At 52.7% G+C, this 23,560-nt stretch overlaps 3 protein-coding genes across 3 annotated transcripts; 2 read left to right on the forward strand and 1 right to left on the reverse strand.

Moving 5' to 3' along the window:
• On the forward strand, positions 1 to 5,132 carry LOC118351001 (ral guanine nucleotide dissociation stimulator-like). The gene is made up of 8 exons (XM_049094893.1): positions 1 to 212; positions 600 to 710; positions 1,313 to 1,506; positions 2,079 to 2,135; positions 3,035 to 3,228; positions 3,468 to 3,947; positions 4,270 to 4,497; positions 5,077 to 5,132. Exons 1-8 carry the CDS (start codon positions 75 to 77, stop codon positions 5,130 to 5,132), a joined length of 1,458 nt encoding a protein of 485 aa, XP_048950850.1. The 5' UTR covers positions 1 to 74.
• A 1,777-nt stretch (positions 5,133 to 6,909) lies between these two features.
• Positions 6,910 to 11,518, forward strand: LOC118351087 (ral guanine nucleotide dissociation stimulator-like). The gene is made up of 6 exons (XM_035700265.2): positions 6,910 to 7,149; positions 8,160 to 8,270; positions 8,873 to 9,066; positions 9,639 to 9,695; positions 10,595 to 10,788; positions 11,028 to 11,518. Exons 1-6 carry the CDS (start codon positions 7,063 to 7,065, stop codon positions 11,348 to 11,350), a joined length of 966 nt encoding a protein of 321 aa, XP_035556158.2. The 5' UTR covers positions 6,910 to 7,062; the 3' UTR covers positions 11,351 to 11,518.
• A 5,743-nt stretch (positions 11,519 to 17,261) lies between these two features.
• Positions 17,262 to 23,560, reverse strand: LOC118351086 (beta-defensin 107A-like). Its single transcript, XM_049095028.1, has 3 exons — positions 23,373 to 23,560; positions 18,923 to 20,024; positions 17,262 to 18,387 (listed from the first exon to the last, which is right to left on the reverse strand). Exons 1-2 carry the CDS (start codon positions 23,440 to 23,442, stop codon positions 19,882 to 19,884), a joined length of 213 nt encoding a protein of 70 aa, XP_048950985.1. The 5' UTR covers positions 23,443 to 23,560; the 3' UTR covers positions 17,262 to 18,387; positions 18,923 to 19,881.

Here is a 23,560-nt window from a genome sequence, read left to right on the forward strand (position 1 = left end):
CCCGTAACCAGGCACCCGCATCCAGTGCAGCCCCAGCTCAGGCTCACTTGGCTGGAGACATCTGCTACTGGAGGATGTTCTCTTGCTGCCGGCCCACCTCTCGGGGCTCTGGCTCCCAGGAACCCCGGGGGAGCCGCTTGTTCCAATGCTGTAGGCATTGGCTCCAGGATAGATACCAAGGCGTCAGGGCGGTGATCCGGAGGCGCCGTCAGGTAACACAGCGCAGGCCAGGCCAGGCCCCCTGTGCCACCATCCTGGGAGCCTCATCCCCTCCTCCTCAGGTTCAGGGAACCAGGAATGTGTGGGCAGGTCCCATGCAGGCTGGGGGACGCTGCAGGGCGGCACATTCCCCGGGGATCCCTTCAGGGTCACCCTGATGTCACAGTGGGCAGGGGGGAAACAGGGTTCCTGAGGTCCTCTACCCCCCCCGGAGTCACCCCGAGGCCCTGCAGCCACATCCCTTTCCTCTCTCCAGGGGCGGTGGGTGCCGCCTGCGCTGTGGTGTGTCTGGGTGGAGGCAGCTGGGGGTGCGGCCCAGGCGAGGGGGCCAGACCAGGCGCTGAGGCCTCCTGCCTGACTGCCGGGCACTGTCTCCACAGAGCTCCACCCGGGACGTGGGGCGCGAGCGGGAGGAAGGGGTCGTCTGCCCCACCGCCTCCAGGAGCAGGGAGGTGCCCTGCGCAGCTAACAGAGGCCAGCGCGGGCTCAGGGTGAGTGCAGGGGCTGGGACCCCCGACACCCGGGCCCTGATGCGGCAGGAAGGGCACCGGGTCCCAGAAGCCAGCCTGCTACCCCCTGGGCCCCCCGACACTCCTGCTCCCACATGAGTCTGGATCCCCTCCTCCCCACACCTGCCCCCATGGCCCTGCCCCTGCCTGGGCCAGATGCAGAGTCCCTGCGCACAGATGTGTGGGAACATCAGAATAGAGCCCTCAGGGGAGGCCTGGTCGCCCGGTGGTTAGCGCCTGCCTTCCGCCAGGCCTGATCTCCGAGGCCCGGGATCGAGCCCCGCCTGGGCTCCCTGCACGGGCTGCTTCTCCCTCCGTCTGTGTGGCTGCCTCTCTCGGTCTCTCTCTCTGTGTCTCTTGAGGTCCTCGTATTGATCCAAATATTTTGAACATTTATCCTCTGAGATTGTTTCTTTATTGCATAGTTGGTCCTGTTTGTGTAAGAGACAGGCAGGGAGCTTGAGCGGGAGAGGGAGCCCCAGCTCCTCAAGCCCACGGGGCCCCAGCGCAGGGCCTGCCGGGGCGGGATCCCAGGTCTCCTGGCGGCTCCCTGCAGGCTGCACGTCCCCTCTGTCCCACCTCAGGGTGCTGGGGCCGCGGCCGGGAAGGGGCATCAGATTGTCCCGAAGAAGCTCAGCCGGACGGAGCTGCTGGGGCACGAAGACCGACAACTGCTGCTCGCCTTGCAGCGCAGGGACGTCATCTCCATTTGCAGCTTCTTAGACGACTATCGTGGATTCGCCACCACGGAGGAGGTGCTGGACCTGCTGTTCACCGAGTGAGCACCTGCCCCTCCGCAGCCCAGGGCTGGGCCACCTGCTGCTGGGGAGGCTGGGGATGGTGTGAGCTTCCCGGCCTCGGGCTGCTCCCCCGCCTGGAGCAGGGTCCCCCAGGGCCTAGCGGGGTCCTGGAGGGCAGCCCCGGGGCCTGGCCTGTGGCGGGTCAGCCAGAGGGTCTGTGCCTGTGCTCAGCAGCTGTCTTCCTCCCCCATCATGAGGCCTGGGCCTCCTCCACCCCGTCACCAGGGTCCTGAGCGGCCTGTTTCCCATTTGAAAGGGAGGTTTGAGAGTCTATCGGGGGTCTGTGTCCTCGGGCAACCAGACCGGGGGACCCCGGGGCACCCCGGGCCCACTCGGTTATGGGCCATGGGCCTCGCCGAGCCCTTTCATGCTCAAGCCTTCAGGAGGCCCCAGCAGGTGCGGGCGCTTCTCCGGGAGCTGCCCGTGGCCCCACGCACAGAGCTGACGGCCCCCGGGGCTCCGGCCTAGTCAGGGGTCAGAGGGTGACAGCCCCCATTATGAGAGGTCACGTCCACAGGACGATTCATGGGATGCCCCCGCCCTCCTCTAGATATGGGTACATCGTAGCTGCATGTGGTGACGACGACACGGTCCAGCGTTGGAAACTGTGAGTGACTCCGGCTCCTGCAGGAGGGCCTTCCCTCTCCAGGAGGGCAGCGAAGGGGCTGTGGGGCGGGGGGGCGGCTGCACCCTCACCTCACACATCTGCAATTCCTGTGACAGAGTAAAGGTCTAAGGCCCCTTCTGGAAAAGAGGGCAGGAGAGCCAGGATGGGGTGCGGTCTTGGTGGGAGACACTGGGACCCCTAAGGAGAACTTCTCCATGCCCCCCAACCCTCTCTCTGCCCCACACCTGGGGCCCAGAGCAGAGGGGGTGGGGAGCATCGCACTCCCCAATCTGGTGGCACCTGGACCAGGGGGCACAGCAGGTGCTCAGGAGGGCTGGTGAGGCCTCCAGACCAGGCGGCCCCCACCCTGTGGGAGATGAGAGATTAGAGTCAGTGGAAGGACACCCCCGGGGGCCCCTCTGGAGGGAGGCAGGCCAGAGCCACAGGAGGGAAGGTGGCGGTCCTGGGCGGCTCCTGGCAAGGCCTGGCAGGACACAGAGCCCGAGCCCTCCTGCCTTGGAGCTTCCCAGAGCGACAGTGTGTGCAGTGAGGGCAATGACAGGCCAGACGCCCCCAGTCCCCGGACGCCTGCCGGTGGACTCAAGGGGCAGGTGGGCAGGGACCAGGCTGAGGAGGGAGTCCCGCTTCCCCAGGAGAGACGGTGATGGTCACCCCGCTGGGCGTGGGCTCCCCAGAACAGAGGCTGCATATCAGCCCCTCCTCAGGGAGCAGGCCTGTGGCAGGCAGGACCGCCAGGTGGCAGGGGCACAAGGAGCAGGACTGGCCTCTGACACCCCGCACGGGAGGCCGGGTCCCCGGGTCCTGCACGGCTTCCCCGGGACACCTGCATGTGACAGAGCCCTGTCTTCTGACACCTGTGCCCGCCTGTCCCTCCACAGGGCCATCTCCTGCATGCTGGAAATATGGCTGGATTATTATGGGGACGACTTTTGTCAGCTCCCCGAATTTCCCTCCCTTATGAAAATTCTGCAATTCGTAAGACAGCACATGCCAGGTTCAGACGTGGAACTCCGTGCCCGGCGTAACCTCCAGCAATTCAGACGCCTCCATACAGTGGAGCCAGAGGCTGGGGGTGAGGAGGCCTGGGGGTGACTGAGCTGGGGACAGGGTGGGCCCCGCCGATCCAGCCTCCATGCAGCTGGGCTGGGAGCAGGGGGTGGGCTCACACTTCACCCCACGGGCTGCAGCCTGGGGACACCTCCCAGGGCTCATGCCCTCACGCACGTGGAGCAGTGGGAAGAGTGGTCTTGACTTGGGAGGCACGTGGAACGTCCGTCCTAATGGGGATACTTTGCCTTCCTGGAGCTACAGCTTCAGCCCAAGGAAAACACCCTGAAGCAGCTCTGGAATGCACCCCAGCTCCAACCGTGGGGCCTGCTGCCCCGTGGGGCCTGGCTGCTGGGGCTGAGGGCTTGGCCTGCGATGAGCCGCCTGCTGGGGAGGCAAAGCCCCTGCAGATAGTGGTCACTGCTGCCCTGCAGGAGCCCCCTGCACCCCTGGGAGCCCTGGAAGAGGAGCAGGCACCACCCCCTGCTCTCGAGGTCGTGGATGTGCCCCAGCCACCTCCTAACTTGATGGAGCAACTGGCCTCGGGGATGGAGCAACCTGTTGAACCACCCGAGGAGCCCGCCCCAGCTCCAACTGTGGAGCCTGGGGAAGGTTCCGGGTCTGAAGGGATAGTGGCTGCTGGAGATGAGGACTTGGTCAAGGCAGAGATGGTTCTCTTGCTGCCGGCCCACCTCTCGGGGCTCTGGCTCCCAGGAACCCCGGGGAGCCGCTTGTTCCAATGCTGTAGGCATTGGCTCCAGGATAGATACCAAGGCGTCAGGGCGGTGATCCGGAGGCGCCGTCAGGTAACACAGCGCAGGCCAGGCCAGGCCCCTGTGCCACCTCCTGGGAGCCTCATCCCTCCTCCTCAGTTCAGGGAACCAGGAATGTGTGGGCAGGTCCCATGCAGGCTGGGGACGCTGCAGGGCGGCACATTCCCCGGGGATCCCTTCAGGGTCACCCTGATGTCACAGTGGGGCAGGGGGGAAACAGGGTTCCTGAGGTCCTCTACCCCCCCCCGGAGTCACCCCGAGGCCCTGCAGCCACATCCCTTTCCTCTCTCCAGGGGCGGTGGGTGCCGCCTGCGCTGTGGTGTGTCTGGGTGGAGGCAGCTGGGGGTGCGGCCCAGGCGAGGGGCCAGACCAGGCGCTGAGGCCTCCTGCCTGCTGCCGGGCACTGTCTCCAAGAGCTCCACCCGGACGTGGGGCGCGGCGGCGGGAGGAAGGGGTCGTCCACCGCCTCCAGGAGCAGGGAGGTGCCCTGCGCAGCTACCAGAGGCCAGCGCGGGCTCAGGGTGAGTGCAGGGGCTGGGACCCCGACACCCGGCCTGATGCAGGAGGCCCGGGTCCCAGAGCCAGCCTGCTACCCCTGGGCCCCCGACACTCCTGCTCCCACATGAGTCTGGATCCCTCCTCCCCACACCTGCCCCCATGGCCCTGCCCCTGCCTGGGCCAGATGCAGAGTCCCTGCACAGATGTGTGGGAACATCAGAATAGAGCCCTCAGGGGAGGCCTGTGCCCCGTGGTTAGCGCCTGCCTTCCGCCAGGCCTGATCTCCGAGGCCCGGGATCGAGCCCCGCCTGGGCTCCACGGGCTGCTTCTCCTCCGTCTGTGTGGCTGCCTCTCTCGGTCTCTCTCTCTGTGTCTCTTGAGGTCCTCGTATTGATCCAAATATTTTGAACATTTATCCTCTGAGATTGTTTCTTTATTGCATAGTTGGTCCTGTTTGTGTAAGAGACAGGCAGGGAGCTTGAGCGGGAGAGGGAGCCCCAGCTCCTCAAGCCCACGGGGCCCCAGCGCAGGGCCTGCCGGGCGGGATCCCAGGTCTCCTGGCGGCTCCCTGCAGGCTGCACGTCCCCTCTGTCCCACCTCAGGGTGCTGGGGCCGCGGCCGGGAAGGGGCATCAGATGTCCCGAAGAAGCTCAGCTGACAAGTATTTTTGGAATTAAAGGGTTTAAATTCACAAAGTGGAGTTAGATTTTGAATGACTACATCCAATGAAGTGTCTTTTATTGTTGATTTGATCTGAACTGACAGGAATCTTAAGTGAAATGGCAATAGGGCAGGACACATGAATGATGAAGGAAAAAGCCACAGAAAAATCCACATATGCAAGTCAATGTGTATAAATTTCTGTATCCAAACCTCTGCTGGATTAACATCTGCATTCAGACACACACACACACACACACGCTCACACACCCACACTATGAAAACCCACAGAATCATCCATTCAGCTCCCTGCACGCTGTGGCCAGCACCTCCCGGATGACCTTCTCCCACCTGTGCTATCCACACCTGAGCAAGTCCACCCACCTATTCCCATTGCATAGGGGAGGTCACAGGAAGGAGCCTTGCACCGTGAGCTCAGACCAGCAGAGGGCGACGCTGGCCAGCCCAAGTTGTTCCTAGGCTTCCAGGAGGACCCCACTTTGTGCAGCTGCTCAGGCTGGCAGGTGTGCAGCTCCACACTTTGGGCTGCAGCGTGTGCATTTGCTAGAGCTGCAGAGGCACGATGAGTATTGACAGAAGGTCTGGGGACGTGGTTCCCACCTTGCAACTCTAATGTTGCCACAGCTGGACACTGCCTGCTGAGGAAAGGAGAAAAATCTTTCCTGTGCTGTGCTTCCAATGCTCCGCAGTCCTTGCTCATCCCCTGTGCAGCCCCTGCACCTGGGGAAACCATGGCTTTCATTGGAAGCCTGGAGGCCCTACTGGGAGGTCAATATTGGTTTGGAAAAGAGTAGATCAGGTTGTGACCCTGTAAGTGCCAGGAAGTTTCTGATAATATTGCCCTGCGAGTAATGGGTCCTCCTGCTTCACCCCTGGCCAGGACCTTCCAAGCAGGGAAGGAGGGCTGAGGAATAGCTCTCAAGAGCAATGTTACTCCCTATCTATTTCTCCATCGACTGTGTGTCCATCTATCGCTGACGAGCCTCCCTGTCATCCATCTCTCCTCCATCATCTCTCCATCATACACCTAGAAATTTCTCATTCCTCACAATGCACATATTCACTTTCACATAATAGGAGATGAGATGACTTTCCTGCCGCTCTGCACCTGATTTCACAGAAACTACTAAGGCAGGACTGTCTTGGCCCAGTACATGGTAGTTTTTAAACGTAACTGTCTCGTGTTTTCAAATGACTTAGCCTGTGAATAAATCCATTGAAAATGACATTGGCACAGGCATGTTGACTCCTCTCTTTCCTAGAAAGTCCTGCCTGCAAGGCTGCTGCTTCCTGGTGAATAGCTCCATGTCCAAGAGAAGAGAAAAAGGAAACACAGGAGCCCCCGTTTGGACAAACACCACAATGTCCTCCATTAACCTGGTCATGAACATGTCTGCACGTGGCCTGGCCCAGAGCCTGATCCTTTGTCCTCCTGAGCGCTTGCCCCATGGCCCATAGCCTTCCCCATCGCTGTGACACAGTCAGCACACGAGCTGCACTGGAGCTTCAGTTCTGTGAAAGCAAGCGTTCCAGAAGACATAGGACAACCACCCCCTTCTGGACTCTTCTAAATAGCACATGAGATAGTGAACATGCGTGTCAGCATAGATATCATTAAATTTGGAATAATTTGTGTGGAGTCAGTCTTCTTGGATGTGTAACTCATGAATCGAAAGTTGAGGAATAGATCGGTTTTCTGAAATAGCTGCAGTTTTGAACACCTGACCCAGGGTCACAGGGCACAGAGGGTCCCATTCGGGAGCAAATCCACAACCCGAGACTCAGAATCACAACAGGAGACCAGACGACACCTTCTGCAGGGTTTGCCTTGGATTCAGGAGCCTAGGATCCTGGGAAGCTGTTGCCCATCCCTGCCCAAGGGGACTGTCACCTTCTGGGCCTCCAGAATGAGGGTACCGGTGCCCACGTGTGTGCACAGAGGACCTCGTGGACCTGGACGCATGTACACACCAAGGAAGAACGTGTGGGTGGAGGTATGTCCTGCAGGTGACACCCGCCTCCAAGGTCATAGATATGAGGCCACAGTGGCCTGGGGACATCTGGGGGAAGCACCCGCTAGGATACTCCCTGTCCCACAGTCAAGACGCCGACCATCCCCATGGGCACAACGGCTTGTTGGTGTCAAACCGGGGAAGACTGGACAGTCATGTCTGAACCCAGGCGTGTGTCCAGGCTGGGGTCCTGGGTGCACACAGTCCTTCCCTGGGGCCTGTGGACAGGGCTGCGGTCGTGTCCCTGTGTGCACAGGCCATCGCCTGCAGGGAGGGGGGAAGCATTGGCAGCACGAGCACTGCCCCTGCAGCTTCCTCCAGGAGTGGGTCAGGGAGGGGGTCCCAGGGAGTGAGGTCACTTCCGTGTCACAGAGCCCAACAGAACTTGGAACCCCCGTAACCAGGCACCCGCATCCAGTGCAGCCCCAGCTCAGGCTCACTTGGCTGGAGACATCTGCTACTGGAGGATGTTCTCTTGCTGCCGGCCCACCTCTCGGGGCTCTGGCTCCCAGGAACCCCGGGGGAGCCGCTTGTTCCAATGCTGTAGGCATTGGCTCCAGGATAGATACCAAGGCGTCAGGGCGGTGATCCGGAGGCGCCGTCAGGTAACACAGCGCAGGCCAGGCCAGGCCCCCTGTGCCACCATCCTGGGAGCCTCATCCCCTCCTCCTCAGGTTCAGGGAACCAGGAATGTGTGGGCAGGTCCCATGCAGGCTGGGGGACGCTGCAGGGCGGCACATTCCCCGGGGATCCCTTCAGGGTCACCCTGATGTCACAGTGGGCAGGGGGGAAACAGGGTTCCTGAGGTCCTCTACCCCCCCCGGAGTCACCCCGAGGCCCTGCAGCCACATCCCTTTCCTCTCTCCAGGGGCGGTGGGTGCCGCCTGCGCTGTGGTGTGTCTGGGTGGAGGCAGCTGGGGGTGCGGCCCAGGCGAGGGGGCCAGACCAGGCGCTGAGGCCTCCTGCCTGACTGCCGGGCACTGTCTCCACAGAGCTCCACCCGGGACGTGGGGCGCGAGCGGGAGGAAGGGGTCGTCTGCCCCACCGCCTCCAGGAGCAGGGAGGTGCCCTGCGCAGCTAACAGAGGCCAGCGCGGGCTCAGGGTGAGTGCAGGGGCTGGGACCCCCGACACCCGGGCCCTGATGCGGCAGGAAGGGCACCGGGTCCCAGAAGCCAGCCTGCTACCCCCTGGGCCCCCCGACACTCCTGCTCCCACATGAGTCTGGATCCCCTCCTCCCCACACCTGCCCCCATGGCCCTGCCCCTGCCTGGGCCAGATGCAGAGTCCCTGCGCACAGATGTGTGGGAACATCAGAATAGAGCCCTCAGGGGAGGCCTGGTCGCCCGGCGGTTAGCGCCTGCCTTCCGCCAGGCCTGATCTCCGAGGCCCGGGATCGAGCCCCGCCTGGGCTCCCTGCACGGGCTGCTTCTCCCTCCGTCTGTGTGGCTGCCTCTCTCGGTCTCTCTCTCTGTGTCTCTTGAGGTCCTCGTATTGATCCAAATATTTTGAACATTTATCCTCTGAGATTGTTTCTTTATTGCATAGTTGGTCCTGTTTGTGTAAGAGACAGGCAGGGAGCTTGAGCGGGAGAGGGAGCCCCAGCTCCTCAAGCCCACGGGGCCCCAGCGCAGGGCCTGCCGGGGCGGGATCCCAGGTCTCCTGGCGGCTCCCTGCAGGCTGCACGTCCCCTCTGTCCCACCTCAGGGTGCTGGGGCCGCGGCCGGGAAGGGGCATCAGATTGTCCCGAAGAAGCTCAGCCGGACGGAGCTGCTGGGGCACGAAGACCGACAACTGCTGCTCGCCTTGCAGCGCAGGGACGTCATCTCCATTTGCAGCTTCTTAGACGACTATCGTGGATTCGCCACCACGGAGGAGGTGCTGGACCTGCTGTTCACCGAGTGAGCACCTGCCCCTCCGCAGCCCAAGGCTGGGCCACCTGCTGCTGGGGAGGCTGGGGATGGTGTGAGCTTCCCGGCCTCGGGCTGCTCCCCCGCCTGGAGCAGGGTCCCCCAGGGCCTAGCGGGGTCCTGGAGGGCAGCCCCGGGGCCTGGCCTGTGGCGGGTCAGCCAGAGGGTCTGTGCCTGTGCTCAGCAGCTGTCTTCCTCCCCCATCATGAGGCCTGGGCCTCCTCCACCCCGCCACCAGGGTCCTGAGCGGCCTGTTTCCCATTTGAAAGGGAGGTTTGAGAGTCTATCGGGGGTCTGTGTCCTCGGGCAACCAGACCGGGGGACCCCGGGGCACCCCGGGCCCACTCGGTTATGGGCCATGGGCCTCGCCGAGCCCTTTCATGCTCAAGCCTTCAGGAGGCCCCAGCAGGTGCGGGCGCTTCTCCGGGAGCTGCCCGTGGCCCCACGCACAGAGCTGACGGCCCCCGGGGCTCCGGCCTAGTCAGGGGTCAGAGGGTGACAGCCCCCATTATGAGAGGTCACGTCCACAGGACGATTCATGGGATGCCCCCGCCCTCCTCTAGATATGGGTACATCGTAGCTGCATGTGGTGACGACGACACGATCCAGCGTTGGAAACTGTGAGTGACTCCGGCTCCTGCAGGAGGGCCTTCCCTCTCCAGGAGGGCAGCGAAGGGGCTGTGGGGCGGGGGGGCGGCTGCACCCTCACCTCACACATCTGCAATTCCTGTGACAGAGTAAAGGTCTAAGGCCCCTTCTGGAAAAGAGGGCAGGAGAGCCAGGATGGGGTGCGGTCTTGGTGGGAGACACTGGGACCCCTAAGGAGAACTTCTCCATGCCCCCCAACCCTCTCTCTGCCCCACACCTGGGGCCCAGAGCAGAGGGGGTGGGGAGCATTGCACTCCCCAATCTGGTGGCACCTGGACCAGGGGGCACAGCAGGTGCTCAGGAGGGCTGGTGAGGCCTCCAGACCAGGCGGCCCCCACCCTGTGGGAGATGAGAGATTAGAGTCAGTGGAAGGACACCCCCGGGGGCCCCTCTGGAGGGAGGCAGGCCAGAGCCACAGGAGGGAAGGTGGCGGTCCTGGGCGGCTCCTGGCAAGGCCTGGCAGGACACAGAGCCCGAGCCCTCCTGCCTTGGAGCTTCCCAGAGCGACAGTGTGTGCAGTGAGGGCAATGACAGGCCAGACGCCCCCAGTCCCCGGACGCCTGCCGGTGGACTCAAGGGGCAGGTGGGCAGGGACCAGGCTGAGGAGGGAGTCCCGCTTCCCCAGGAGAGACGGTGATGGTCACCCCGCTGGGCGTGGGCTCCCCAGAACAGAGGCTGCATATCAGCCCCTCCTCAGGGAGCAGGCCTGTGGCAGGCAGGTCCGCCAGGTGGCAGGGGCACAAGGAGCAGGACTGGCCTCTGACACCCCGCACGGGAGGCCGGGTCCCCGGGTCCTGCACGGCTTCCCCGGGACACCTGCATGTGACAGAGCCCTGTCTTCTGACACCTGTGCCCGCCTGTCCCTCCACAGGGCCATCTCCTGCATGCTGGAAATATGGCTGGATTATTATGGGGACGACTTTTGTCAGCTCCCCGAATTTCCCTCCCTTATGAAAATTCTGCAATTCGTAAGACAGCACATGCCAGGTTCAGACGTGGAACTCCGTGCCCGGCGTAACCTCCAGCAATTCAGACGCCTCCATACAGTGGAGCCAGAGGCTGGGGGTGAGGAGGCCTGGGGGTGACTGAGCTGGGGACAGGGTGGGCCCCGCCGATCCAGCCTCCATGCAGCTGGGCTGGGAGCAGGGGGTGGGCTCACACTTCACCCCACGGGCTGCAGCCTGGGGACACCTCCCAGGGCTCATGCCCTCACGCACGTGGAGCAGTGGGAAGAGTGGTCTTGACTTGGGAGGCACGTGGAACGTCCGTCCTAATGGGGATACTTTGCCTTCCTGGAGCTACAGCTTCAGCCCAAGGAAAACACCCTGAAGCAGCTCAGGAGCGCGTCCCAGCTCTGACCGTGGGGACTGCTGCCCCGTCGGGGCCTGCGGGGATCCAGGCCGTCCTGGCTGCTGGGGCTGAGGGCTCGGCCCGCGCTGAAGCGCCCGCTGGGGAGGTGAAGCCCCTGCAGATAGTGGTCACTGCTCTAGTTCACTGCTCAGCCCTGGAGGAGCCCCCTGCACCCGCGGCCACCCCAGAGGAGGAGCAGGCCCCGGCACCTGCAATCGGGGTCCCCAGAGTGCCAGAGCCGCCACCTGCATCTGGAACAACTGGCTTCGACCCCTGAGCTCGCCCCAGCTCCCAACGCAGGGCTCGTGGTGGCTGCAGCCCAACGGAGGCTTGCCCTCCCCTGGCATTTCACTGTTTCTATATTTTCCATTTTTCTTTAACCTTTAACCTGTATAATGGCTTATGAGTTTTATTGTAATAAAGGATAAGTTAACTTCACACAAAATTGACTCTGATGCTTTTAAATGCTACATTGTACTTAGGTCATTCACAGTGTGGCAGGCTCGGAGCCCAGGGCACCGGGGGACACAGCCCAGGATCCGGTGCTCCCCTGGGAAAGGCAGAGGACGGGAGGACACAGGACATCAGGTCACTCCTGTCGCCGGGCCGCGGCAAAATTTTGAGGGTACTCAGGCCCCTGCTAATTTGTTTTCCAGTATTTTTGGATTGCAAGAGCAGTTGCAGGGCACCCAAATGACATTAGAAATTTTATGCGGGCTCTAGTGAGGCAAGGAGGGTTGTGTGACTCTCCCAGGTCTACAGGGAATGGTGCTGATCTCTGGACGGAACGTGTACATTTTTCTAGGATCTGCCAACCTGGGGACATTATCCACTTGGCTTCCCTGCCCTCATGGAGGGTATATGCCTCAGGAGAGGAATGTGGAACATGCTGAGAGGGTTTCCGCATGAAAGGAAACCAAGCAGTGGAGTGGGAGAACTGTAGCCTCGTTGTGTAAAAGTCTTCTGGGGAACAATCAGAAATGGTCTCCAAATATCAGACCCTCCTCTTGAATAGAAAATGTAGTCAGTGTTTTATAACAACCACCCATGAACAATCCATAATAAGAGACATAATAGTAAAAGTAATAATCAAGAGCAATGTAATGATTGGAGGACGATCACAGTGACTTTAACGCTATTAAAGCAATTAATACTGCCAAGTCTCCTACAACAAACCTAAGAAGTTGGGAGATTCCGGTACATATTTCTCAAATTCCTTGTCAAATCACAAGATATCAGGACCTTCTTCCTGGGGTATCTCAGGCTCTGAGCCCCATGTTCTGATCAAGAAAATTATTTCATAAGGCCAAAACAGGTAGCCTGTGGCATAGAAAGTCAAACCAACTAGGTCCAGGTAATGGGGGATCTTGGGAACTTGTGTGCACATACCAGTGGGGGAGCTTTAAAGAATGGAGGTGGAAGGGGGGCTGTCTGGGGCTGGCCAGCCACATGATACCCATCAGATTTCAAGTATTTGGCCAGCCCAGGGTGCATGCAGAGAAGGCAGGAGCCAGACTCACAGCCAGGGTCCATGAACCATGCTATGACTCCCACTAAACCCCAGCATTTTCTTAGCCTTAGCATCCCATTGCCCTTCTTCCACCTCTTCCATCCAACCACTGGAGGTCCAGGTAACCATATTTGCATATAGAGGCTCTGGGCTGTTGGAGTGTGAGCCTCTGTCAACCAGACCAGCAGGGGTGACAAAGGCAAGCATCTGAGTTTCATATTGCCTTTGGGTGAACCCAGGAAGTGCTGAAGTTGCTGGAGTAGGTGGGCAGTCACCACCCGGTGCCTTCAAAAGGCAAGTTCCCCTTTTTTGGAACAACGAGAGGACTTTAAACATATCCAGGGACTCAGGCTGGCTGAGATTGTCCAATGGTGGTTCCCTGACGCTGAGCTGAAGTACAAAATTCTAAGGATATTTGCGCAGGTGTCAGCTGAAACCTCTCCAGGAAGACAAGAGCTGCTCCTTGGTTCCCAAGTAGACTCGAAAACATTTGACGACTCTGGCCATCCAAGAACAAAATCCCTATGTCTTCCCGCTCATCACAGGAGGTATCTGGACCTACAGGAGCTCTCATAAAGTTTTATTAGAGATTCAGTTAGGTCATGGGAAGCCTGGTTGGATTTCAAGTTTTGACACTATCAGTTCTCAGGGTCTGAGCTGAAGCAGATAATTCTGAGGATGCTTCAGTTCAGGATAACTTTCTCCATCATCTTCACAGAGGCGAGTGATCCCTGGGCCCCCAAGTGTTCTTTAAAAACTTTGTGGAGGTTCTGGTGGACCAAGGATGCCCGGAAATGGCCGCAGCTTGCTATGTGGAGAGGGTTTCTAGGAGGCGTTCAGAGGGAAAACCAGGCATAGCTCAGTTAACTCCCTGAAATGAGGATGGAGTAGAGATGGAGCAGATAAAAGGAGAAGGGAGAGCTACTTGGGGAGGGAACCTGAGCTCCATGAATAGGGACCACCAACCCCAACTGTCAGAGTAGACAAGCACATCTCCCCACCCCTCACCCCTGCCCCCAGCCTTATCCCCTGGGTGTTCAGGCACAGCCGTGGTCAGTGCTTGCTTTGGAAGTGGTGCTGTTTAGAGAGCGCTACAGAGTTCCTGTCCTGCTCGACGTGACATTCTCCCCAGGGCTCATTCTTTTCTCTTTTTTAATATATCTGATTTTGTTTCCCCCTTTTCTGTGTTTCAATCCTAAGCTCTCTGCCTTTTGTTCGACCTTCTTAAAAAGTTCAGTCTGATCAGGTATGTCCATCAATCTCATCATCTTGTAGAACTCTGTCTCAGAGATTTCTGAGGTGTCACAACCAATATTGTTGCCAGCTGTGTATGTTGCTCCCTGTCGCATGGAGATGTCTCTTGGCTCTCATCCTGGGATTCCCACCAGAGTGTTCTCTTGAGTTTTCCACTAGTTTCCTATTGTCACTGTAATGAATTACCATACACTTAGTAACTAAAAACAACAGAAAATATTTCTTTCTTTCTTTTTTTTTTTTTACAGGTTTGGAGGCCTAAAACCTACAATGAGTCATTTTAATAGTCGTATGGTGGTATCTCACTGGAGAAACCCCTATGGATTCTCTATGTTTCTTACATACTTCATTGTCTCATTTGATGAAAATACTTTGCTGCAGTTTTCACAATTGGCCTTGGTTCTTTAAAAGCAAATAACTTTGCTTAGTAAAATTATATATGGAGAAAATATAGAAGTGAAGTATACATAATTGTTTCATTGAAGATCTAGTAGGTTCCTTGAGACTAGAGAGTGTGCCCCATTTGTCCATAAGTCTGCAATGTGTGTTAATAAAAAACTCCAGGACCACCGTCATCATTACTCTTCCCCCATTTTGAGTTACTACCATTGGTAATTAAGCACTGTTGTCACCTCTGTGTCTACTTCATACATTTCAGCAAACCCTAGGTTTCTGTTCATCAAAACAAATGAATAAATATCCTACCTCAAGTGTAATAATATCGCCTATTCCTCCTTGAATATACTTGGCCAGGACTTTTAGATACTGGCTGTTCTCTTTTATACTTCCAGTTCTTTCCTTGGTCAAAAGCAGGGAGTCTGATGCAGGCTATGGTAAGGCATGGTTGGACAGGATGGTTAAGACCTCTAGTTCCTGTTTCTACCCTAAATGTAGAAGGGCACATTCGGTTTGGGAGTCAGCTGGAATCTCAGGAGGAATCCATTTGAGAAGACCAGAGTTGAAAGGTAACAGGGGGAGCCAAGGGTGGAATAAAGCCATAAAAAATGACTTAAGCCCCAAAGATCAGTTGTATGGAGCTAATTTTCTTAGACTCAGTTTTCCTATAAGTAGATCCTTATCATTTCCCATTGCCTGGGCCCCTGAGCTGTATCATGGCTCTGTCATGCTATTATCTGAAAGTCACTAACTCTTGGAGAATATAAGCAGAGGAGGTTTGGAGACAAAAAACACTGTTAGGAAAATGCCCCATTTTCTGTTACCCATCTCCTGTTCTGTTTCACTGATGAAGTACAGATGGTTCTAAACACCTGGAAAGCCCCTGACTGCAGTTCATCCAAGTCCATCTTACCAGACCTAGGATGTGATGCACACAATCAGGAGGGAGCATTCAGGTACCAGGGAACTATGGTCTCTCAAACACTGACTATCCCATAGGACGTAGTGGGATGTAGGTAGTGTAGGTCGTGGAGTCTTTGGCCTATGTGTAGGATTCTCTCAAGTGCTCAGTTTCTCAAACTGAATAAGTCTTTTATAAACTTGTTTTGTTACCTGAGGAGACTTGGTTCAAAAAAGAATAGATTTGCACGAAGATAGTAATGGTTCTCATGGGTGATGGTGTCCATACAGACAGGTGGAAAATGACTTCATTTCAGTCCGCACTCACCAGGACTAGTAGAATGTCCCTGCATCATGAGGACATTTTAATACCTTCCTACAGGTATCTGAGGACAGGGGTGTCCTATGATAGCAGAACGGCCTTCAAGGGAGGACAGAGAGTCCTTGTTATTTTGGATGCTCATGGAAGTGGGCAGTTTTGAATGGAAGTAATTGTCAAATGGGAACATAAGCTATGGACACTTTGGCAATAAAATGGAACAGCAATCTTTCAGGTCAGTTAAAGTGATTTTGACTAGATTGACAAGAAGTTGGTTTGAACGAGGACAGGGTATTTTGTCTGAGAACTTGTTTCAGACTCTGCTAACTAAAGTGAAACTCAGTCATTCTGTTCTGAGCTCCCACAGGCTTCCCATCAGGCTGTGGAAACTGCCATGTTCTATGTTACTTTGCTGGACATGTATTTTCCAATGAAAGTCTGAGGTTCTAGGGCACCTGGGTGGCTCAAACGGTTAAGCATCTGCGTTTGGCTCAGGTCATGATCCTGGAGTCCAGGGATCCAGCCCCGTTTTGCTCAGCAGGGAGTCTGCTTCTCCCTCTGCCCCTGCCTTCCCACTTGTGTATACCAGCTCTCTCTCAATTGAAAACAAACAAACAAACAAACAAATAAGTAAATCTATCTATAAAGTCTGAACTTCTCTTTCCCGAGCAAGGAGGTGAGCCATTTGTTATGTTCCTCTCAATATCTCCTTTTCAAAAAGTGCAGGACAGTGAAATACCACTGGGCTGAAAGACAGAACTTCTAGATTTGAGTTCTGAAGCTCCACTCTGGCTTCTAACTGGAAGTGTGGGACACAGAACCAGGGCACTTTCAAATCTCAGATGCTCCTCTGGTCGGTGATCTATAGTTGCCAAACATCACTATGCAGGAGATTTGATCGGACATGTGGTTTTAAAAATTCAGATTCTTAACTTAAGAATTCCGAATATGAAAGTGTGAGAGTCAGGAACAGACCTCTGATTTTCAAAAATATTCTAGGTGACTAGAATCAACTTTCTAAAAAAGATTTTTTTTTATTTATTCATGATAGACACCGAGAGAGATGCAGAGACACAGGCAGAGGGGGAAGCAGGCTTCCTCTGGGGAGCCCGATGTGGAACTTGATCCCAGGACCCCGGGATCATGATCTGAGTCAAAGGCAGATGCTCAACCATTGAGCCACCCAAGCATCCCTAGGTGACTGGAATCCATTTGGCTCTAGAAACACTGATTTATATTACCTCCAAGGCCACTTCTAGCTCTAACATTTTAATATTCTAAGAATTCTTGTAAATCTGAGTGTGACACTTATCCTTAGTTTTTATGATTGAACAAGAAACCCGGTCTGTGGGTGTGTATGCGTGTGTGCATATATGCATAATATGTAGCATGAAATGTAGAACCATATCCAATCCCTAATTCTTGGTAAATGAGAACAATGTTAGTGAGGAGAGAGAAGGGAGGAAAAGGTATGGCACAATTTGCACATACTGGGGAATAATCTATGTACATTTATGCTGTGAGGGAATTGTGTGATTTGTAAGGGACAAGAAGCCTGAGGAAGTCATTTTTAACTTGAGTGCCTGAGTAAGTGGTAACAATATTTACTAAGATCTAGAACAGTAAATGAAGATCAGTTTTGGAAAGGAAGGGATAAAGTGCAATAAAAACTAGTTATTTGTGGGTGCCCATCAGAGATCCAGTTAGGGAAGACCAATGCCCTGTAAAACTTTAGCATGAAGTTGAAGTCGGAAATACAGTGTAGGATTTTTATCAGACAAAGCTCATTTAGGTCAACAAAAATCATGCTGGGTATTCAGAACACGAAATTTAATGCAAAGGATTGCTTACACAGGTAGCAGATGGTCAAATGTCCACAGAGATTAATAACTACGGGCCCAGAGGAGGACATGGGAAAGGCGCTATCAGCGGCAGGGGTCCGAAATCCTGGTGTTAGCTACCTACAGCTGGAGGCTGGATGTGTGAGTATGGGACACAGCACAGCTGGTGCTCAGACCTCTAAGTCAAGAACAGCTCATGAATGATGCTTAAGACTTTAAGGAAGGAGTGCTCCATGGCTGGGGCCCAGACAAGTGGGGTGGAGACATCCTGCAGCCAATGTTCAGACTTTTGAGGAGAAGATACGGCCAAACAGGGGCCATGGAGAACCAGGGTACACAGCAAAACAGGTTGTGGCCCAGCCATGCCTTTATGGGTGCTGGGTGCTGTTAGTTCCTTCAAGGGTTATTGCAAGGCTGCTGAGAAAGCCAAAAGGAGTTGGAGCCTGGAGCCAACCATCTGTTGCTGTTGGGGTGCTGCTGGCCAGAGCTGGAAATGAAAGGGACTGTCTTCACCCTTCATCTTATTTTCCTGTCTACTGCCAATGTCTTGCATTAAAGGGGCTAATGGGAAGCAACTGGCCTCAAGGTCTGGAAGATGCAGTGTGCAGGGCATCCATGCACTGCCGTGGAGTGGAGTAGAGAACGGAGGCTTGGAGCCTGGAAAGGCTGGTGAGGAGATAATGCCACATCAACAGGAGAGGCTGAAACCACAGGAGCTCCTGGAATTGCTTAGAGACATGTGTAATATGAAGATGGATGAATCCAGGGTGTGTGCAATCGCAGGAAAGGGAGAACATAGGACAACAGGGAAGAAGAGAAAGAAAGTAGCTGGAAGACTTCTATCTTCAAGGGCAGAGGAGACAGGAATGAAGGAGGAGACAGACCACATTGTGAAATGCTTGCGATGTATCGAGGTAACAAGAGATACCAACCATAGATTGCCGAGGGTGCCCCTGGAGTCTTTACAAAGAGCATGGTGACCAACACATGTCTAAGAGGTCATGGTCTCCTCATTAAGAGAAATCCCAGCAGGCTGAAGGTGGTAGAGGATGTTTCTGTAAGTCGAGAAGCAGAGGAAGACACTATACACACCACTGTTAATTTTGCAAGGAAACAGGAGAAAAAAAAAAAAAAACAGAAAGAACAGGGTATGAGGCCTAAATACATTTAGATTCTCAAAGGCAGTTAGTTTTATCTGAGGCCTGGGTAAGCAACTTCTGGGAAGACCCCAGGACCTGTGATACTTGCAAAAAGAGAGCTTCTTCCACCCACTCGTCTCTTGTGTAGTTTTCAGAATAAAAAAATCAGCCCATTAGCCATGAAGATATGTAGCAGCACCAGAACATTTTTTAGAAAAAATGTTTTGATTTCTTATTTTACAGCCTTTATAAATTGGCTCATCCTTGGAAGTAAGTTGTGTTTTATTCTGCTCTCCTTTATTTACATCTCTACAGAAAGCAGGCTTAGTCAAATAGGTAAGGACATTCTCCAGACTGAGCCAAGGGGCTATCTTTCTTCTGTTCTGGAGCAGTGTGCTGTCAGTCTAGGATGACAGTGGCCTGTGACATATATATTGCTAGCCCTGAAAGCTGGGAGTCTGAATTTTGGCAAATAAGGGCCAAAGCAAACCTGTGTGCTATTACCATCAGCCCAGACAAGCAAGGATCACAAGGTCACAGGAGGGATCTTGGAAAGTGTCCAACTCTTCTGCAGCTGTTTCCACTTCTTCTTCCACCCAGCTGCTCACCGGAGCTGCTATAAATAATCCCTGTTCAGGCTTCTGCTCTCAGCTAGGACCCCATTTTGTGGACATGCTAAGAACATAAGACCAAAAGCCAAAGTGTTGCTGTGACTAAGCCGGCAACAGTGGCATCTTCTGGGGTCTCTATCTCCTCCGCTGTAATGAAGGTGTTGAATTAGACTATCTCTAGGAACCCTGCTCTTGAAGAGGCCATGACTGCTACATTCTCACTACAAGAGGCCAGCATGAAGACGCTACCCAATCTTTGGCCAGCTTAAACTTTGACACAGGCCCTTTTCATTATGGCACTTGATGTTCCAGATTGAAGAGGGAGGGGAAGCCATGCTAACAGCTATCTGTGAAGGAGCCGGAGAAGCATGAGCCAGCAGGACTGCTAAGGCGGCCACAATTTGTGTCCATCACATGGGCATGTACTATGTGGTTGAGTCGTCTCATATTACAGAGACCAGAGTCTGAACGACAAAGACGCAGGGTCACAGCTCTGTCTGAAGCCAGGGTTTTAGAACATTTCAACCATGGTCCCACCTTTCCATTCTACCTGTTTAATCTGTTAATCTGCTCACTCACTTTATCAATCCATAAAATAATTAAGGGGGCCTCTGCCAGCAAGTGAGGATTCCGAAGGTCAACATAACACAGTGCCTTCCCCCAGGCCCCTCACGGCCTACAGATCGTATTTCTCTGCAGTGTCAGAAGCTGGATTGACAGCTTCATTCAAAGAATGCCCATGTTGGAGGTCAAGAGAATAAATCCAGAGATGTTTGCCGCATGGAGCTCACAGCCAGAGGATCTTTGCTTCTCACTTTCTGGAGCTCCTGCTTGGCTTTTAATTATTCTTCCTTTTTTTGCAGCAAAGTGGCGTCAGTTCAGCTCTACAGCCCCCAATCTTATCTTCAAAGGAAAGGCACTCAACCTCACAGCGACCATCCATCTTCTGACACTGCATCCTTCTGTGTATAGCTCCATGGGCTGTGTGGAGAAAGCAAGGCCTCAGTTATCCAGTACTTGGTGACCAGAAAGCAACATAACATCACCCAGGCCAAAATCACAATTCCCTATTACCGAGTCTCCTGCGGACACCGAGTACACGCCTAGCGATCAAAAAAGCACATGTCACCTGAGCAGCTGTATGGGAGCTCAGATTCCCTGCACAACTTACACAGTGTCCCTACTGGGTATTCAATTCCTTTTGCCATATTCATTTCTAGGATATCTAGAAGCAGAGTATGTCTTCCTGGGATGGAGGCAGTCTACTTTCTATTTTCAATAACATTCCTTCCCAATGTGTGATTGTTTTCATGTCTCCAAATTAATAGTCTCAGATATATGACAAAAGGTAAAGATGGTGCTGTTTATACTGTAGGCAGGTCAACGATAGCCCACATGCAACAATAGACCACAGCCATGTGGCTGTGGAGTTTCAAGAGTTTAGGTGCAAAGATAAAAGAAACCTGAGGCTGATCTGTTCTGTAAGAAATATCAATGAATAATGGGTTTAATTCTGGAATTCAGGGTGATGTGGACAACAAGTTTTTCTTCAGAATAAAGATTAAGCTGAAAAGAGTAAAGGTATTTTGAGATAAATGATTGAAAAAAGTTTTTGGTGATAGATGTTCTCAGGAGAAATAATACAAAGAACTGGCAGTCACTCCCAAAGGGAGTTCTTGGAAAATACAGCTTTGAGGAGGAGAAAGAACACATATTGCTGTCATATACCTGAGATAATGCCATGCTGAAGAAACACTGAGCCTGTTCGTACCCCAGTTAGGACTCAGACCAACAGAAAGGAATTGCACAGCCTTAGATTTCTGCTCAAAGTAAGAGGAAATTTTTAATAGAGTCCAAAGTTGAACTGGGGATATTGTAATAGACTACTGAAGTTCATCAGGCATCTAGCTAATCAACTGACATGGAATACTCATAAGGTGTTTAAATACTTAATTGAGGCAGATAATAAGAATGAGAATGATGATTTAAAAACAATGATAAGCAGACAATAATAATATTGTACTTTCTCAGGGCACAGAGGATGTGCCTGCCTTTGTTTAAGCAGATTATAAAAACAGAGGGATTGTTAAACCTTCCCAAACAGTTATTTCTCACTTCAAACAATGAGTAATGGAATCTCTGGATAACACAAGGAGACTCAGCAAAACACATCAGTCCCAGGCCCCATGTCTCTGTATGGTTGCATTGATAAGTTTGGACCAATGAAACAGGAATCAAATGATGCAGATGCTTCTGTGCAATATTTTTGATCAAGCGCTTTACTTACTTTTCAGCCCTTCCTGTCAGAGCATCTTTAGAACCAGATGGAAGACACATGTTTAGGACACAAAGTTGACCTTCCTCCCTAGACTCAAAGTAACTTGGTGGAGAAGAGTCTTCTTTCTAACCATAATAGTCAACTTACTTGTTTTTTGGATTTTTCCCTAAAAGAAAAATAAACTATTTTTTCATTTACTCTCTTTTTAAATGTCTTTGTTAAAATAAGTTTGCCTCTAATTAACATAACAAGTATCTTAATCTTTCAAACAATCTTATTATTATTATTACCACTTCTAGAAAGGAAACTGAAGCACAATGGTTTACACAACTTAGAAGGATTAGACCTGAGATCCAACTTCAGGTGTTTTGGTGTAAAAAAATCTGTATTCATTTCCTCTTCTCAGTTCCAGCTCTGAGATTCTGTGTGGTTGTTGTGATTGTGGCGCTCCTACTTTGAGCCCACACTAGGCTTGTTGTTAGGATTCAAATGTACCTGAGCTGAGTTTGGGAACAAAGGACCCTTAATGAATCAGAGACTTGTTGAATGGGAATGGAGAAGATGGCTTAAAATGTGCTTCTCTACCTGGATCCATTGTCTGACCTCCAGGAAAAGACAGGAGCAGAAACCAAGTAAGTGACCTGATAAATGAGACTTTGAAATGTAAGGGCATGTTTTTATACCTGTTTTCAAAAGTGCAAGGTGAAGAACACTTCCCAAGAAGGCCCTTCGGATCCCACAGTTAGAACCACGGTTCTACTCCCATGGCTTTCCTTTATAGTCTGCATCATTTATGGCACTTCTGAGAACTGTTTTTGTGTTATAGTTTTTATGAATCTTCTCATATCACCCATTCACTTATTTGTACATTTGAATTTTATCAAATACTTATTTAGTATTCCAGGGAACCTATTTTTTACCAACACACAAATAATAAAATAGTAAACTTCAAGTAAATTAAGCATGAAGATCATACTCTAATTACATTTTTTATCTCCATTTTACCTGCTTTTTCTATAGTGCCCAAACAATTGCTTATTAAGTGCTATATGTATTGGTCTGGTAGGCCTATTAAGGCCCGATTGTGTAATAAGTAAGTGCAGAAATCCGGAAATCATGAAGTAGTAAAGTGCTTCATAATACATGAGGAACCCCCATTAGTCATGACTTAATAACAGAAGTATAGTTGAGAAGGGATGGATATAAAAGTTTCTTGGTGGGGGGGCGATGGCACCTGACTGTCTCAGTTGGGCATCAGACTCTTAATTTTGGCCCAGGCCATGATCTCAGGTCATTGGATTAAGCACCACATCAGGCTCTGCGTTCACTGGAGAGTCTGCTTGAGATTCTCTCTTTCCCTCTGCCCCTCTTCCAGCTCTCTCTCTCTCTCTAAAATAAATAAATAAATCTTTTTAAAATGTCTTAGGGATAGAGTCTTGGCAGTACTGAGCAAAAAGAGATCATTTCAAAGCTCTCAAACATGTAAAAGCAAACCAATCAAGATGTTAGTTGTTTAAATGACATAATTTTCTATTCGTATGTGAGAACTAGAAAGAAATTCTAAGTAATCTAAGATTAGGAGATTTAGACCAACTAATAAAACATAAAAATAGGAAAAAAACACAAAAAAAGAGACTAAGAATCTCTTATCATAAGTTTTTTTTTTTTCATTTAGGCTACAAAAGCTATACTTCTCTAAATTAACACGTGTGCTTGAAATTTGCCTCTGAAATTTTCTCTCATTTTAGAGCTATCACTTTGGCACACGCTGAAGCTGTGTGGATGATTACAGAAGATGGAAAGAGAGCTAACTGTGAAGAGAAGTCTGAATCCCTTGGTGGAGCTTTGAGGGAAATTAACCAGATACCCTTCTGGGTGGAGATAGTTCAGCTCAGTAATTTTGTATTTAAGCTCAAGAAAAGATTTCTAGTAACTGCTTTGTGCTGGGACATTTTTAGAATACAGGGATTAGTCATGCACTTTTCTAAAGCCTGAACTTTCTCTCAAAAGACAGATTGCCACCCTTACATCTATTAGGATTTCCCTCTTACCTGAGAAAATGTGAGCAAGGAGAATGAGAGCAGCAGAAACTAAGAAAAAAATTCTCATGGCTCCAGACATCAGTAGAGAGAGGATAAAGGAGGTACAGTTGCTAGAATCCAGCTCTTTTATCAAGGGAAGTTGATTAAAACAAGTTCTACAGCTCTGAAAGGGCTGGAAGTCAACTTCAGTTTGAAAT

The sequence above is a fragment of the Canis lupus genome, chromosome 16, assembly GCF_003254725.2.
Source record: "Canis lupus dingo isolate Sandy chromosome 16, ASM325472v2, whole genome shotgun sequence".
Taxonomy (NCBI): Eukaryota; Metazoa; Chordata; class Mammalia; order Carnivora; family Canidae; genus Canis; species Canis lupus.